This window comes from Acipenser ruthenus, chromosome 10, assembly GCF_902713425.1.
Source record: "Acipenser ruthenus chromosome 10, fAciRut3.2 maternal haplotype, whole genome shotgun sequence".
NCBI lineage: Eukaryota > Metazoa > Chordata > Actinopteri > Acipenseriformes > Acipenseridae > Acipenser > Acipenser ruthenus.
This window is the reverse complement of record NC_081198.1, coordinates 7845992-7864506: the sequence shown is the minus strand read 5'-3', so window position 1 is coordinate 7864506 and position 18515 is coordinate 7845992. Positions and strand designations below refer to the sequence as shown.

The 18515-nt window shown below is 36.6% G+C and overlaps 1 protein-coding gene across 6 annotated transcripts in view; it reads right to left on the bottom strand.

Moving 5' to 3' along the window:
- The window catches only part of LOC117409473 (sodium- and chloride-dependent glycine transporter 1), a 51213-nt gene that overhangs the window by 5577 nt on the left and 27121 nt on the right, over positions 1–18515 (bottom strand). For all 6 annotated transcript variants that reach the window (XM_059031647.1, XM_034015606.3, XM_034015597.3 and 3 more), the window contains 11 exons: positions 6687–6843; positions 6047–6178; positions 5375–5648; positions 4940–5072; positions 4614–4748; positions 4211–4314; positions 2268–2505; positions 2027–2161; positions 1545–1644; positions 1289–1389; positions 582–752 (listed from right to left, as the gene is read on the bottom strand). In XM_059031647.1, the coding sequence (XP_058887630.1) occupies positions 582–752; positions 1289–1389; positions 1545–1644; positions 2027–2161; positions 2268–2505; positions 4211–4314; positions 4614–4748; positions 4940–5072; positions 5375–5648; positions 6047–6178; positions 6687–6843 (1680 nt within the window). The remainder of the gene's footprint in view (positions 1–581; positions 753–1288; positions 1390–1544; positions 1645–2026; positions 2162–2267; positions 2506–4210; positions 4315–4613; positions 4749–4939; positions 5073–5374; positions 5649–6046; positions 6179–6686; positions 6844–18515) is intronic.

Sequence of the window (18515 nt, the reverse complement as noted above, 5' to 3'; positions counted from 1 at the left end):
ATTGTATACGTTTCAACTGTACACCGGCTGTGCAAAGAAAAACATAGAATAAAAGTAAACTGCAACTGTTTTTCCTGCCTCCGTGACTGTCCTTTACTGTCCTGGATGTACTTTATTTGTGCAAACTGTACGTATTAAACAGTGCTGTATATATTAAACTGTACGTATTAAACAGTACTACATATATATATGTATGTATTAAACAGTACTAGATATATATATATATATATATATAGATATATATATATATATATATATAGATATATATATATAGATATATATAGATATATATATATATATATTAAACAGTACTATATATATATATATATATATATATATATATATTAAACAGTACTAATATATATATATATATATATATATATATATATTAAACAGTACTAATATATATATATATATATATATATATATATATATATATTAAACAGTACTAATATATATATATATATATATATATATATATATATATATATATATATATATATATATATATATATTAAACAGTACTATATATATATATATATATATATATATATTAAACTGTATGTATTAAACAGTACTACCTCTAGAAACGTTGTCCCTTCAGACGTCCAGATCTTGTAAATGGCGTAGATAGGAATGCAAATTACGGAAGAGAGAGCCATTAGGAATCCGATGATTAAAGACCAGCCAGGATAGATGTAGTCATTGTAAGTAATAGGTTTGTACTGGACTACTGTGAACACCAGGATAAACTGCCAAAAAAGAAAACAAAAATAATGAAGTTAAAAGAGCATGATTGGACATGATTTATCATTCAGTCTTCGTAGTTAAACACAAATGAAAAAACATTTTAAAGAAATTCTCAAAAGGGGAAAATATGTAGCATAGAGCAATGACATCTGGCAAGTAGTAACAGTATACAAACGGTTACAAAACTGGTGACAGAAAACGTGAGACCTAATTTTCTTCTCAGTTTCATAATACTTGTTTGTTAACAGTAGTTTTAAAATGCTTCCCACTGCTGGCCCAAGGTGTCAGGCACACTGCTTCTTCCTCATGTTCTACTATTGTTAAATCTCAAGATTATTGCGCTTTGGCACTAATTTCATAAAACATTTTTCTACTTGGTAACTAACTTGATTAAAAATAAAAAATAAAAAAAAAGCCAGATTGTCTCTAAAAATGAACTGGAGACAAGCCCTGCAAACATCCTACAAAGCTTATATGTCCCCAAAGGCGGATTTGACAGTCCACAAGCTCTCCTTTGAAGACCGACTATGTCACGCACCGAGATGATGGCAGGAGACACGAATCGCCAGCAGATTCGGAAAAAGAGTGGAGGAGGAAAACCCAGCATCATCTCAACATCCTTGAAGTAGTTACGGAACCCTGCAGAGACAGAAAGATAAAGGGTAAACATGGATGTTCAAGCTGCAATACACAACACTTTGGCTGCAATACACAACACTTTAGCTAAACTTCAAAAACAAAACACGTTCACATCTTTCAAGATTCCCACTACCTGCCAAAGTTTTAATGCTTACCGTAAATGTACATGATGGAGACACACATGATACAGGAGATGATGACAAGAGAGAAACTGGCTGCATAGTTATCCATGAGCAGCAGCCAATAGATCCCAGCCTATGGCGAATAATAATATAAAAACACATTACCAAAAACAGGAACAGCAGCACTAGTTAATCAGGATTTGTTTTGTTGGACAAAAAGTTTAAAAGCCCACATGGCACAAGCCAAAATGTTTCAAAACTTTTAACTCTTAGTGTAGCAACTTTGCAGGACTTTTTTGTCGCTGCGTGCAATGAACTGGATTCCTGCACCCAAATAAAGGCTATTTCTCAGCTCAGGACATTCTCTCACAATCAGATGGTATTCTTGGATGCACAACTCAAAATGTTCCTGCACAGGGTAATTAGTTTAGGTTAGCTGGAAGTTTTTAACTACATTTGTTTATTTTATGTATTCTAGAAAGCAGGAGAGCATGCTAGTGTTAAGCAGCTTTTACCTGAGATGTCAGAGGCACTCCTAGCAGAAAGCCAACTACCGCCACCCCCAAGGTCACGTATGTTTTATTCCGAATTATCCAGTCTGTCCCAATCTCATCCACAATAGCTGTTACCAGTGTCTCCAACAGGCAGAACTACAGAAAAAACAAAGAACAAACAAACAAACAAAGTCATCTGTTGTTCCCTTCCAAGTACTGGTAAAGATCAATCAGACCGATTGTAAGGGCAGTTCAGGCTCACCTGAGTTCCAAGTCCAAGCAGGATGAGCATGAAGAAGAAAAGGAGTGACCAAAGTGGGGAAATGGGCAGCAGAGTGAGGGCCTCTGGGTAGGCCACAAAAGCTAGCCCAGGTCCGTGGTCAGCCACATCGGCCACATCCACGCCCAGGTGGTGCGCCATGAAGCCCAGAATGGAGAAGATGACAAAGCCTGCGTAGACGCTGGTTGCACAGTTTGTTATGCTGATGATTATGCTGTCCCTGTAGCCAGAGAGAAAAGACACAAGCAACTGAGACGCTGGCACTCGCATACATGCATGTACTATAATGAAAAGCAGGAATGAGGATTTACCAAAATGTAAATGTACTGAGAATGTATGGAACATATCTACAGAGAGATTTAAATTTAAAATGCACACCACATATGTATTATTTTAGTTATGATAGCGCTTATCCTAATGTTTTAGTGTTCCTGATATGACCATGATGGCATAAAATATTTTGACATTTTGGTTACTGATATTTTCACTTTAGGGGACTGCATTCCAGCTTGTCACCAGGTGGGGCTGCAGGAAAGGTTATTAAATCAGACATAAAACCGAGGTCCTATTGGAAGTGACTCTGCAGTAGCAGTTGCTGATGCATAGTTTACCCCCTAGTCTCTAAGTCGTTTTGTATAAAAGTGCCTGCAAAATGACAAATTCATAATAATAATACATTTGAAAAGTAATCATCTTTAGAAACTAATTAAATAAAAAAAATAATAATTAAATGTTTATGAATTCAAGCTCAGAGTTTAAGTGTTAAGTCAACTTATTTCTACATAGCTGGATATATATTCCTGCTTTGGATATAATCTGTTCTGAATTGCCACCAGGTCAGTGTTTTAAAATGGTGAGTTATAGGGGTCTACAAACTACAAAATAATTACCAGAAAAAATTCCATTGAGTATGAGAAAATGTATTCATCCAACAATACACATCAGCCACATACATCCCTAGCAACAGCTATAAACACATATTCACTGAACAGGAGCGAGGGAAGTGACAGAGAGGCCAGGCTTCTTAGAATTAAAATGGAAATAGACAGGAATAGTTCTTGAAGCGAGGGAACGTGAAAAAATCCAGTCTCTCCCCAAGACTCAATGGAGAGCTGTCCCAGCAGGGACCTATGGCTGGGAAGCAAGCTTTATCTAATTCTTATAAAAACATTACGCTCCACTGGATTCACAATTTGATGTTGTTAAGCAGCATTTTAATGCCTGACAATCTTATCCAGATGACTCCAGAAATATTAGCACAGCTACAATGACACCCACTTGCACAATACATTTAGGTTTCTTGTAAATCCACTGTATATATTTATGATGACAAAAGAATAAAACTTAAAAAAGTCCACTGTGTGATCCCAAGGAAACACATGAATTGGTTTCAACTGGAAGGTGCTTATGATTTTAATAATAATAAATAAATATATTATATATATATATATATATATATATATATATATATATATATATATATATATATATATATATATATATATACACACACACACACACACACACACACACCAAAATGAATTCTACCTTTAGAATTCTACCAATAAGATCATTTAATGGCATTTTCATAAAGAAAGTTTGGAGATCACTTCTCTACTCAACAATGCTCTGGATTAACCAGTAGAGGACACTGTTGTATTATGCACTTTAGTTTCCCCCACAATACAAACTCAGGTTTGCACACAGTGCTGTACACTTCCCAAACCTTTAACTTATAACCATTTTTTTTTGACAAAAGCTCTATTAAAACAGAAGCATTAAAATTCCATAGATACAGGGGCTAAAACCAAACCCTTGCCTCCGAGTCTTGACTTGGCTCTCAAATACTGTTATTAAACCAATTAAGTGAAGAAATCAAATGTAAATACAATGTTGGTGTTTTACTGCTGTGCGCAGCACTGTACCTGTAACAGTTGTTGTGGAATTTGTTATAAGATGCCATGGTGATGAGCCCACCCCAGGCACAGCCAAGAGAGTAGAAGATCTGGGAGGCAGCATCCCCCCACACCTGAAACAAGGTCGAGTCGACAGCAGACAGATTAGCTTTATCACTTGGCTTCTGTTGTCTAAACGATCACGCTATGATGTACAGCTACCACTGAACAATTCAGCGTTTAAAAGGAATAAACAGCTGTAAATTCATTGGTCAAATGCAGGTAGGTTCCGACTGCATTTTTTTTTTTTAAGCAGCAAATTAAGGGGTTGTTTTGACAATGCATTCTACTCCGCCATTTTTTTTCACAATCATGGATGGTTACATGCTATTTGTCACATAGGCTAACCAGAACCATTTAAAATGCTACAAACCTTTGCATCCAAGATCATTTTCCACTGTGGAGTCAGGTAGTATTTGATCCCATTAACAGCACCATCCAACGTAATTCCTCGGATGAAGAGGATGGTCAGCACCACATAAGGAAATGTGGCTGTAAAGTAAACCACCTGCATGACAAAAAAAAAAAAAAAAATCTCAATTTGTTTCAGATCACAGAGGAGATACATTGTTCTGGTCTACCAGAACTAATCTCACACACTCAGTTTATGAAATAACAATTCTAAACTCCTTTGCCTTCTGTATTTTTTTAAAGATTTGACCAACCTAATGCTGCTCACAATATAGAAAATATACTTACTTTCCCTGACGACTTGACCCCTTTGATGAGACAGAAGAACACCACGACCCAGGAGGCTGCCAGGCAACCCAATATGGGAAGCCGCACCTCTCCAAAATGACCAATGTCATCGGAGATGTTCAGCACTTGGTACCTTAAAACAAGCACAAATCGACATGTAAAAATCACAACAGCCACGTCTATTTAATATACAACAATGAAGCTATGGCATAAAAGCTTTATCTAAAAAGGCAAAATTAGGATCTATTTGTTGTAGGAAAAACCGCCAATCAGAATGCTTTGGAATTTTCATTATTCAGCAGCTGACCTTTATCTCACAGCAATGGTCATTAGACTGGTTATTTTAGAATCTTTATTTTCACCCTAGGGGCTCAGCTTTAATGCAGAAGTCAAAAAGGTGAAAGGAAAGGTTGGTAGCAAAGACTTGCTGCTTACTTCCAGTACTCCTCGCTAGGGCTGGTCCTCTTGGCTGTATGGTTCACCAATTCTGAGATGTTTCTCATCAACGTGGACGTGTTGGCAATAGAGGCGTTTGCATAGGAAGACCCCACCACCCCGCTGCAGTCCTTGGTGTTCCAGGGGTTATTGCAGTATGTCCAAGGAAGCACGTTGGTCATAGACATGAAGAAGTAATAGAAAGCGATGCAGATCACCACGTTGTAATAAATACCGATATACGTGGAAACCACCATCATACCATAGCCAACACCTATTAAGTACAGGGGAAAATAATAAATAGAAAAAAGTTAAATAAAACACAGATTGTTATATATATATATTCTTTTAAATACACAATTATACCCCTTTTTCTAAATTTTCAAAAATGCGACTACACACCATGCATATAATTGTTAAGAGATGATCACACTTGAGTTCACGGATATTTTAATGCGGAAATTAAAACAGTACAGCGATTCACATACAGTTAATGCTTCTAGACTATCATGTATTTTAGGTTGTGTGAGGATGTATATTTTTACAGAATATCCAAGCTGATATAAAAACGTAGTTGGGGGCCGGAGTTGGAAAGCACTTGTCTAAGGGCTCTTGTTGCTGGACTGAGCCTGGCAGCCTCCATACCACCCAGCTGCCTTCCTTTCTTCTTACCTTTAAACATGGGGCTGACTTTCCATACCCCAAGGCAGCCAAGACTGGCAAACTGTCCGAAGGACAGCTCCAGGAAAAAGAGCGGGATTCCACAGAACACAAGCATGATGAAGTAGGGAAACATGAAGGCACCTAAGGACACAAAGATCATCAGTGCTGAGGTTACTGTACACGTTACATGAAAAACAAACACTGCGTTGTAAGTATCACAGGGGTAAACATCCCAAGAATACGCTGTGCTGGCTAAACAAAATTAAGCTCAGCAAAATAAAAGTGTGAGTATAGGTAATTTAATAAAATGTATCTTAAAATAACTCCTTGAAAAAAAGAATAAGACTGTGATATTGTGCACTGTAATTAATCACATTTTCACACAGTCATCAAATCCATTCGCCAGTTACCACTGTCAGTGAAAAGTATAGTACATTTTGTCTGGTAACGCGGTTTAGAATAACTTACCTGATGGGGTTCTGTGAAGCAAAAAACTGTATGTAATTAATTCTTCTTTAAACCAAGACAAGATTTTAACAGCAACTTGCAACTTCTCCTGATGTAATTAAGAACCAACCCAGAAATAACTAATGCAAAGCAATAACTGATAGTGTTCACTGAAGACATAGTGTATAATAATTAGACTCACCTCCTCCATTTCTGTAGCAGAGATAGGGGAATCTCCAGACATTGCCCAAGCCCACTGCATAGCCGACACTGGTCAGAATGAACTCAATCTGGTTGCCCCAGTTTCCCCGCCGTATGTTCTCATCCTTCTTCGTCGTCTCACCAAGAACCGCTCCATTCTGCAGAGATATCAGAAGCAGCGCCTTCAGCCTTTCACACCACCATATACACATTTCTGTGCCTTTTTGACGTTATTCATTAATCTGATGGTATATACTGTATTAAGGCAAAGGAAAACATCCGGATCGAGGTAGCCTTTATTTCCATATGACCAGAGTTATCATCCGTGCATAAAAATCTGATTTTATAAACTTATATTTTGGTCTAAATAAAAAAGCAAGTAGGAAACAAAAAATGTGCTAAATAATTGACTGAAGTAATTATGGCTGTTAAAGTTAATACATTCAGATATGAAATACAAATCCTGAATGACACAGCATGAAATGTTCTGTTTAATTGGGATATTGCATCAATTTCCACTTTCCTGTTCAACAAGTGTAATAATTTGTAGCATCTTGGTGAAAATCAATGTAAACTTTTAAATAAATACAAACGTAAAATGTAACTATAAATACCAAAATAAGACAACTTTTTTTCAAATGATAGTTTAACAGTAAAAGATTTAGGGTAAAATTATCAGAAGTCCAGTATGCCAAAAGTAGTAGTAGTATTTGGTTAATTTACTCCTGATTTAGTATGCTCAGAATGTTGTTACTGGTATTCACAAGGCAAAAAAATAAATAAATAAATAAATAAATAAATACTCTGTTTATCACTAATGAAATTGAGGTATTTTTTTTTAAATTTAGTGGTTGCCAATTATTTTTATTTTTTTCTCCCCAATTTTGTAATGTCCAATTATTTTTTTTACACACTGCAGACTCACCATGCAGCCACCAAGAGCTACAGCGTTGGAGGACAACGCAGCCCTGGGCAGCTTACAGGCAAACCCGCAGATGCCCGGCCAGACTACAGGGGTCACTGGTGCGCAGTGAGCTGAGGACACCCTGGCCAGCCTAGCCCACCCTCCACCTGGGAGGCACTCGGCCAATTGAGCAACGCCCACTGGAAGCTCCTGTCCTCGGTCGGCAAAGGAATAGCCTGGACTTGAACTCGCGATGTCCAGACTATAGGGCACATCCTGCACTCCACGGGGAGCGCCTTTACTGGATGCGCCATTCGGGAGCCGAAATGGTGGTATTTTATCGACTTTATAAATATCAATAAATGCTACCAATATAAAGGTTTCTACAGTACTATAAGGCTAAAAACAAGAAAAGGTAGACCGCAGCAATGCAATGAAAGCTCTGGATCTTAAAACATCAAGACTTTTTTTCTAGTGCCATGACTTTTTAATTTGAAGGATCCTCCTATAGTATAAGTTCGACTCTGAGGAGATGTACAGTAGCTTCAGAATCATAAGATTTGTTTTCACGATAGAGTACATGCAGCACTCCATCAAAAGACAAGATGCTACTTGATGGAGCTATTCAAGTTCAAAAATGAAAAGCAGCAAGAAAAATAATTGTATAAGGTATTCCTACAGCACTTTGATCTGGTCTGCCTGCCTGCTTTCGTGCCATCTGGAGATGCACAGATTTACACAGATTTCTCTTATCAAGCCACTACATCACTGGGACTAAACAAGGGCCAGGCTGTTCAACCTTCTTGTTTATGAACAGACTGTGAATATAAAAACCTTTCCCACCATCAACAAATATTTTGCTCCAATTTCAGCCAATGCTGTGACAGGTTCAAATCGCGAGTTTCTGAAACTAGAACCTATGTGAGAATTTCATAGCAAACACTTTGCAAAGACAGTACTGTTTTGTCAGGTGCTTTCAGTACAAAAATGGGGATTGAGTCTGTACCTCCTTGCCATTTAGTTACAGAGATACTTTGTTTGTTTCACACTAGGGACTCACCAAGGCAGCATCAATTATAATTTAGTAGAAGACAGGTTGGTCTTCAACACGCTTCAAATTGCTATCTGTGCACTTAAGTGTAATTACCGTAAAATACCTTCATTCCCTAAATCACGAGTTTCTACAAAATTACTTTATTGTTGCAAATTATCAATGTGATTAGAGTTAGATTTACATTGTGCAACATTAGAAGTAACTAATCACAGGACCAGGATACTAAATGTGACAAACAACAATTAAAACACAACAAAACAGCATAAGAATTACAATGCATCAAGTCATTTTGAAATCCATAGAAAATAAACTCAATTGAGTCCAAAACATATACAGATTAAAAGATCAAGACCTTAACAGGAAAATAGACAATAGTGCCAAACTATCAGTGCAAAGGCCATATTGTTACAGTTCACACCTGAAGCTGTCCACAACATTTAAAAGTAAGTGTTGAAATATTGGCAAATCGTTTGCTCAGCTGGATGGCAGCGATGTAACATCAAAGCCCCTTATGTGCTCCCAGCACGGGTATTCATGTGGAATTTAGGGTCAGGTGTGGAAAACAACATATTTCTAGTGAGCGCCATATGAGGCTCAGGAGGTCCCAAGACCATAACTAAGAGCAGGGAAAATTACAGAACAAAAGAGAAACCTGAATTAGAAATATGGTCTGAAAATAAGTGATGTATGGAGCAAAGAGTGTGCGAGAAATACACTCTCAACTTGATTAGAGGTAGCCACCGAACACTTCTAAACATACAATAGCACATCACGGGTACAGTTCTAGAGATTCCATTATAGAGCACAAGCCTTACGAAGTAATAGGGACGACGAAAGAGAGAGGTTAGGAAATGTTAGTACGGTAAATCTTTCCAATACGCAGAACAGTAGAAAGACCTGGAGGGAGAGCACATGTTCCTTGTTTGTTTATCAGTTGAAGGCTTGTTACAGAAATGCTATTGCATGGTACACAACTATACAGTTACGGTATGCACATGTATATTTGGGGCTAACAAACAAACAAACACCACTTTATATATATATATATATATTTTTTAAAACCTGTTTTTCTACCAAAGCCCAAGTGTTACTTGGTTTTCGCTTCACAACATTTTCTTACTAAAAAGAAAGGCCCAGGACATTTATTCATGCCAACATCTGCCCATCTGGTCCTTCAATAAATACAGCACATGCTCCCATTTACTGTGGGAGATGTTCCATATGGTCTCTAACCTCCAAGCACCTGAACTACTGTAGCCCTCTGTGTGTCTCACATGAAGAAATCAACTAACTGTGCAACTGAAAATTGCATGATGGCTAAAAAGAGGGATGGAACCATTTTACAGCACATTTTATATAAAAAACATACAATACTAAATCTGGAGACAGTACAACTAAACGGATGAATAAAACTTAATTTACAAATAAAAATAACACATGCATATAAAAAGGAAAACATCTTGTAACTGATGGTACTGCACGAATATTGGATATTTGGGATTAATAATCATAAAAAATGATTTTTATGTGAAGGACTTTGTATCCAAATGATCATTTGTTTTGCGAGTAACCTTTACTTTGTGTACATACAACCATTACCTTTGTGAGCTGGTAAATAATATATATACAAAAAAAAAAAAAAAACATTTTAGATCAAGGCTGAAAAAATGTTAGTATTCAATACATCTTAAGTTATCTATATCTCTTCTCTATACCAAATATACCTGAAAAGTGCAGTATTCAATCTAAATCTATAGTAGTACCAGTAACACCCTACTCTCCCATTCTAAGGGGCTGATTGTGATGAAACACGGTAAAATGCAAACGTAAGGGCAAAGTGGTTATTACTGTTGTTCTGCTTTATTTATATTGTGGATATATCTAGAGTCTAGAGCACGGTTATATATAATCCTTGATTGGAAAAAAAAACAAAAAACTGCCCATTTCACTACTGACCGACTTCTCTAAGTCTACCACTAGCACTTATTCACACAATACGAAGTCTTCTCCCATCAGTTTCTTGAAAGCAGCTTATTTCGCTGTTGACCTTTTTGGTTTTCCCAGACTTTATTTTCACTTTGACTCGAATGAAGCCAATTTATTCTCAACCACCACACTATTGGGAGCACTTCCCGAGCAGCGGGGAGCACATGAAGCGTTCACACAGGGAAGAACGTTTGTTTAAGGGCTTGGGTACTACTCCTTTATACCGGTCACTTACATGATAAATAAGCATTATGCACCATTAACATCAGGCTACAATTAAGCTTTAACAACTAAAGAAAACCTCATGAATGAATTTAACTACTTTACCCACACAGTATATATGATAAACAACATCAAATATAAATTACAATGAAAAAAGCTATTTAAAAAAAAACAAACATCAGACTTTGAAATACGTTTACAATAGGTAAGTTTACTACCTACTACGTTAAAGAATATTTTGAAACTGATACTGTATAGTACACTACTTCAAGGTAATTTCCATCTCAGTAACTCTATTGCAGAAAAACTACAGAATACTGTAATAAACACTTTCCAGAAAAACTGTTAAAAGTACCCCCTTGTAAAGTAAAACAACTGGTTAAAAGTTAAGTTCATTATTTCATTTTTTTTTTTTTTACCTGTGCAATTTCCATAACATCCATTTGTTTCACAGCTCTTGCACGACAAGATGGAAATGTTGTGGAATTAGCCATCTCTGGTCAGAAACACTGTCCCACAGCTGACAGCTAAAGCATACAGCATACCAAAGGTTCCCACCGACCATATACTCCACCCACAGAACTTGCAAACGTATTCCAATGTGCCAACTGTGGGGAAAGCTTAAAACAGGGCTGTAGATTGATTTAGTACAGTATCCCTAAGGTCAAAAAGTCAAAGAATATTGTATGGCATAGGCTTGGCAGGATATACAGTAGAAAGCATAAAGTGACTTTTCTAAAGGGGATTCCAAGCCTTTTTCAACTTACATTAACTTCATTTTCTTGCAGGTCACGTGTCACTATTTCTGCAGATGGTTGAAACGGGCCATAGAGACCTTTAAACTTCAACGTCCAGGTGTGTAGCTCTAACAGTTCACAAGATTCCGTATCACAGTTCACAATTTGACCCAGAGCGCTGAAAATCAGGTCAAATCATTGATTTGAACTCATTAGATTCCAATTTGTATATTCAATTTAAATGAAAAACCAAATATACCGAATAAAACTGACCCCAATTACCTGATGTTGGGCATGAGATTCATACAAAAACCCAACTGTATAAATGGGTAATTGTATGTAAACATAATGTGATATCTTGTAAGTCGCCCTGGATAAGGGCATCTGCTAAGAAATTAATAATAATAATAATAATAATAATAATAATAATAATAATATACAGTACACTAAAGGCAGCGTTAGTCAAGACGCCTATTTGAATTTGCGCTGGTACAAATCGTGGTCAGACACTTCCACTTCTGATAGCAATAAGGCTATGCCAACAATCGTTGCAGGTATTTTTATTTCCTTTGTTCATAATCTTTAAAAAAAAAATAAACACAGCCTTTATTTACAGTGTACATTTCTCTACTAGGTCATTATCAATTTTGAATATCAAATTTGGAGTTCATAGACCAACTACTTCCACAGAATTAGGTCTAATTCAGTGGTCCTCAAATTCGTGCCCGCGGCAGCTGTTCTTAAATGATGGGTCGTGAACACATTTCTGGCGGGTCGTAGCGTGGGAAAATAAATAAAGCTTTAAACTCGATAACACACCAAATATTTATTTGATGTAGATTTTTCTTCTGTTCACTCACTTTGCATTTTGTTAATTGATAAATATAAACTATTAACAGGTCTATTTTTGAAAGCATTCTTACTTTACAGCATTTTTTCACACCTGCCTAAAACTTTTGCACAGTACTGTATATATATCTACATATACACACACAGTGCCTTGCAAAAGTATTCAGACCCCTGACCAATTCTCTCATATTACTGAATTACAAATGGTACATTGAAATTTCGTTCTGTTTGATATTTTATTTTAAAACACTGAAACGCAAAATCAATTATTGTAAGGTGACATTGGTTTTATGTTGGGAAATATTTTTAAGAAAAATAAAAAACTGAAATATCTTGCTTGCATAAGTATTCAACCCCCACACATTAATATTTGGTAGAGCCACTACAATAACAACTTTAAGTCTTTTGGGGTAAGTATGTACAAGCTTTGCACGCAGTGTCTGAGTGATTTTGGCCGATTCTTCTTGGCAGATTTGCTCCAGGTTGTTCAGGTTGGTTGGATGCTTGTGGACCGCAATTTTCAAATAGTGCCACAGATTCTCAATGGGATTGAGATCAGGACTTTGACTGGGCCACTGTAGGACATTCACCTTTTTGTTCTTGAGCCACTACAATGTTGCTTTGGCCTTGTGCTTGGGATCATTGTCCTACTGATAGGTGAATTTCCTCCCAAGCTTCAGTTTTTTAGCGGACTGAAGCAGGTTCTCTTGCAGTATTTCCCTGTATCTTGCTCCATCCATTCTTCCTTCAATTTTAACAAGATGCCCAGTCCCTGCTGATGAGAAACATCCCCACAGCATGATGCTGCCACCACCATACTTCACTGTAGGGATGGTGTGTCTTGAGGCATGGGCAGTGTTAGGTTTGCGCCACACATAGCACTTTGAGTTTTGGACAAAAAGCTCTATCTTGGTCTCACCTGACCACAAAACCTTTTCCCACATCGCAGCTGGGTCACTCATGTTTTCTGGCAAACTCCAGATGTGCTTTCAGATGGTACTTTTTGAGTAACGGCTTCTTTCTTGCCACCCTCCCATACAGGCCAGTGTTATGCAGAGCTCTTGATATGGTTGACTGGTGCACCATTACTCCACTCCCAGCCACTGAACTCTGTAGCTCCTTCAAAGTGATTGTTGGCCTCTCTGTGGCTTCTCTCACAAGTCTCCTTCTTGTTTGAGCGACGGCCTTTTCTTGGCAGTGCCTGGGTGGTGTGATGCAGCTTCCACTTCCTGATTAATGATCCAACTGTGCTCACTGGGATATCCAAACACTTGGATATTATTTTGGTAATGGTAAGGTAACTGTGTCCTCGTTAGGGCAATTTCTTTCATCGGTGTAAACTGGGAGCTTCCACAGCACAGGGGTTGAATATTTATGCAAGCAAGATATTTCAATTTTTTATTTTTCTTAAAATATTTCCCAACATAAAACCAATGTCACCTTACAATAATTGATTTTGAGTTTCAGTGTATTAAAATAAAATACCAAACAGAACGAAATTTCAATGTACCATTTGTAATTCAGTAATATGAGAGAATTGGTCAGGGGTCTGAATACTTTTGCAAGGCACTGTATATATACACACACGCACAAACACACGCAACACACACCCACACACACACACTGTATATGTTGCATGTGTTTAAGATAAGAACCTATGCAATAGTCAGCATGCCCGCAAATTACCAAGCAAGATCAATTTATGCCCATGCCCAAATTACTTTGAGGATCACTGGTCTAATAGAAAGGGAATTACAGTACTCTTCCCCCCCCCCAAAAAAAAAACCTGGTAAAGAAGTAATTGCTACTGTAAATCAGACCTTGATTTCTTTAGATAATCTCTACAAAAAAAAATCTCATCATCCTCATAAATACAAGGATATTAAAACCAGCAGTTATGCATATTTAAATATAGATAATACATATTTTATTCAACACTTTCATCGCATTGCAGTGATTACCCCTCTAACACCACACCCCTCTTCTCTCCGACTCATAAATACAAGGACGTATCAAAGAGCAACAACTGCCGTTACCAGTTTAAAAAACAAAAAAAATCAAAGCTGTTGTTTTGGGTTTGTGCATATTGTTGGAGCCTAGCATTGAGCATGCTGCGTGTTTAACTAGAACATTCAATTACTGGACGTGATGTGGTGGCGGGGTGCCAGCCTGCATAACTCTGAGGCAGTGAAATCTGTTAAAATATTTCCAGTCCCCACCAACATCACCACCACCCTTCTCTCTTCAAAGAGAAAAGGAAACATAGCATGCTGGGTTTCAGTTTAATTCATTTACAATGGCTTTCAAATTATTGCAATTAGTATAGCCTTTGCCAAGATTAGAAAGCATTTGCAGAAACTAGGTTTCTTTATTCCACTTGGATGCTGCATTGGAGCTTCATTCAGAAAAAAAATAAAAAATATATATAATTTCAGTGCAATGGTATGCACTGGTAACCATACCACAAACAAATATGGAATTTTTACGCGAAACATTTCCCCACAAATACTTGTTTGGTAAGTCACTGGACAGACACAGAGTACAGCACTAAACAGAAGTGTTCACAACCTCAAAAGACGTTGACATTATGGTGTTGGGAGGCTACACTATTGCAAGAAGCCAAATGGGGACTCTCTCCTTACCCATTTAAATGGAACTGACTTGAATCTACCATGCAAATGATATTTCCTGCTGGTGTGTTACCACCTTTAACAATGGCACAATCTGTAAAGTCTACACAAGTTACAATTGCATTGCTACTGTAGAAGTTTGGCTCTCTGAACCTAGTGTAAATTAATTGACATGTCTAATTCATGTGTTAACATCAAGTTATAAAACTACCCCAATGACCTCCATTTACAACTTCCTAATGCCTAGAGGGCTAGCCTGGACATCACAGTTGGAAGAATTGTAATTATACAATCACGAGATCAGCATGAAGAGTGTCAGTCCAGAACATGCTTAACAGCTAAACATTTTGCCTAACTGGCTTTAAACTTCTAACAGTAGAGATCTTGTCAGGAGTAGAAATAAAGATCTGCACTAAAAGAGACCTACTCATATTAAGCCATCTTTGATTTAGCAGTAAAAAAAAAAACACTGCATCCTAACAGATTAGTGTGAATACAGAACAGCTAAGGCATTCCATTATAAATTCTCTAAATGAAGTATTAAAAAGGATGCAATTACAGATGTATAAAAATCAATTAAATGTAACAATTATATATCATAATTAAAAAATAAAACACTAATTTATGTATTTTTTTTGTAACCAAAAATACCACATCAGTTCTGAGACGAATTAGTGCTACTTAAACCAGCTTCAACTGGTTTTAACAGTGGTCCATTTTTTGGCGGACCTTTTGTGTCTTTTTAGGAACTATCTATTATAAACTTTTTCTTTACCAGGTAGGTTTGATGAATCATGTGGAGAAATTTAGCAGTGGTGCGAAGTCAATATGCCGAGTAGCCCGGAAGGACCTCACTTCATGGATGAACGGGCAGAGAAGCAAAATGCCCCACAGCGTCCATACGTTTCATTGCTGGACCTTTCACCTGTCGCTGTATGCACACACTTTTGTTTAAAGGGTGCAGTCACCTTTAGCAGTTCCATAAACAGCTTATAATAAAACTACTGAACTTTTACAAAAACCAAAACAGATCAAAAGAGGATTGTGATCTTAAAGTAAATGGACAAATCTATTATGTACTGCATAACTCATGTCCTGATGATATTCAGTGAACAGGACGGTCTTCTTAATGCCAAAACATCACAGCAATGCTGCATTCCGACACATGACACAATGTTCAGGTGCAAACAATACTCTACAGTAAAATCAAAGCCAATGAATATGGAGCTTCATTCACATTACCTCTTTTGTCACATGTACACCTCATCTCTATGTCCATACTTTAGTCATTACTAATAAACAGATTGCATTATGAGTATTTTATCATGCTTGGACTACAATAGTGTGTCAGAATGCAGCCTTTCCTTCACAAGGAACTTTTCTGTACATTTCTGTATTTAGTGAAGGTGTTTTATTACAACATTTAAAAAATGCATACTTTAGGTCTTAGCGAATTTAGTACATCAAACTCCAAAATAATAATTTATGTGCACAGAACCATAAGGGACTATTTTGTTTTTGGTTTGGCCTAATATAACAGATGTTACTTACATTCACTACATAATACAGCTCACAAAAATCTGAACACCACAGGGAGAATTCAGCTCACACTGGCAGAAACTGTAAAGTGACATTTTACATGTATTGGAATTTATCAAATGTCATGTTTCATCCCTGTAGAATATTTGTTGTAGAAACAATACAAAGCAGAACTCCTTTGGTGGAAAAGGGGTAATAAAGTAAAAATGGAAATGCTAAAAGGATGCTGTCACCAAAATAAGGGGACAGCTATTTAATCCCTTGACATCACTTGAATACAGACCATACACATTTCCCTCACCCACCATAACAAGCAAACCTCTAAAAATAAAACAAAGCGATTTTCTTCACCAAATTATTGCCTTTTCTATTCAAATGTTTTCAGGCATTCTTTACTGAAGTTGCAAAACTCTGATGCTGCCCCCAATGGGCCCAGACAAACCAGATTTTTTTTTTTTTTTCTTTTAAAAGAATTGACCAAATTCTAATTGCAATAAGGGAATTCAGTATGTATGTACTTTGCAGTACAATCAGCTACAGTAATAATACATTCCACTTACTGCGCATTTCTGTGATTTTACTTTGTTAAAAAGTGAAGCTAAAAGTTTATTTTTCTGAAAACTAAACAAAATACACATTACAGTGTAGTGGTTCTTTTTGATGGAATTCGGTTGAGATGTTGTTTTTTGCATTTATGGCACCATCTAAAATGTTCTGATCAAACCACTCCAGCAATGAGAATTGCACAAGATTGACACTGACCCAAACAACTGGATTAGCTATGAATTAATAATGCGTTATAATATTTAATAATTCTATTTCTACTATGAAAGATGTCATGCTCTGTAAGGGACAAATCGCTTACAGTTGCCATTTATTCAGGAATAAAAGCTTCACTCTCTTATTATTCCAATTAATATCCAAGCGTGCCCAAAGTTCTCCTCTTTAGGAGACAGCATTACTCTTTGAGAAAGAAAGACATATACGGCACTATTTAATTACCAGTGAATTGAACTCATCTTTACATCCTGTGGCAGGTTGGTAAAGTTAGCTGAGAGAACCGGTGTATTCTAAGAATGTTTTAATTCGTATTTTAAATACCTAATTGTCTGCAACAAAATTACACCCTCTTATATGGACACAATCAGTAATATTTAAATGTGTGTATGTATGTATGCCTAGTTATTCAAATATGTATACTGTAAAGCTTAGTATGGTCATCATATGTACCATTAGTAATTAATACAGCAGTAAGCCAAGATACATGCAGGAAATATGATGAATAAGGTAAACTAACATACAGCAGATACTGTAGAAATAATCTTCAGAGGTGATCTTGATTTCATTATATATTCAATACACTTTGATGTACTCTAGCACTGTAAACACTAAGTACATTATGATGTTTTATACAAGTTATGCCATATTTTGCATTACAGTACATACGAAAGTGCTATGTAAAAAGCATGTTTAGTAAAAAGTCCTACACCTATAGTACATCAAGCAGGAAAATTCATTACCTCCTATTTTAATATTTAAAATTTAGTCCTACTGCAATTCTGAAAGTTTCAGGAAGAAATCTTAATCGTTCTGTTGAAAAGTTTGAAATTTAAGAAAAAGCATGACCAAAAATCAAAGAAAGGTTAATTAAGTATTTGTCCGGGGTTAAACTGCAGCGTCTCCGAGTCAGTAAAGCGTTCAGCATGTACTCTATAAATTGTGGTTTCTGTTACCACAAGTAAAGGTTTGGTGCTTATTTCCTCTTTCAAATAGAACTACTGAGCTATTAGCTGTGACTTGGAGGGTAATACTCAATAAATAACAATGCCATGCAAAGTTTTAGGCTCTGTCATTCCAAACTACTAAAAGACTATTAAACACTGATTTAGAAAGAAAAGCAATCACAGTC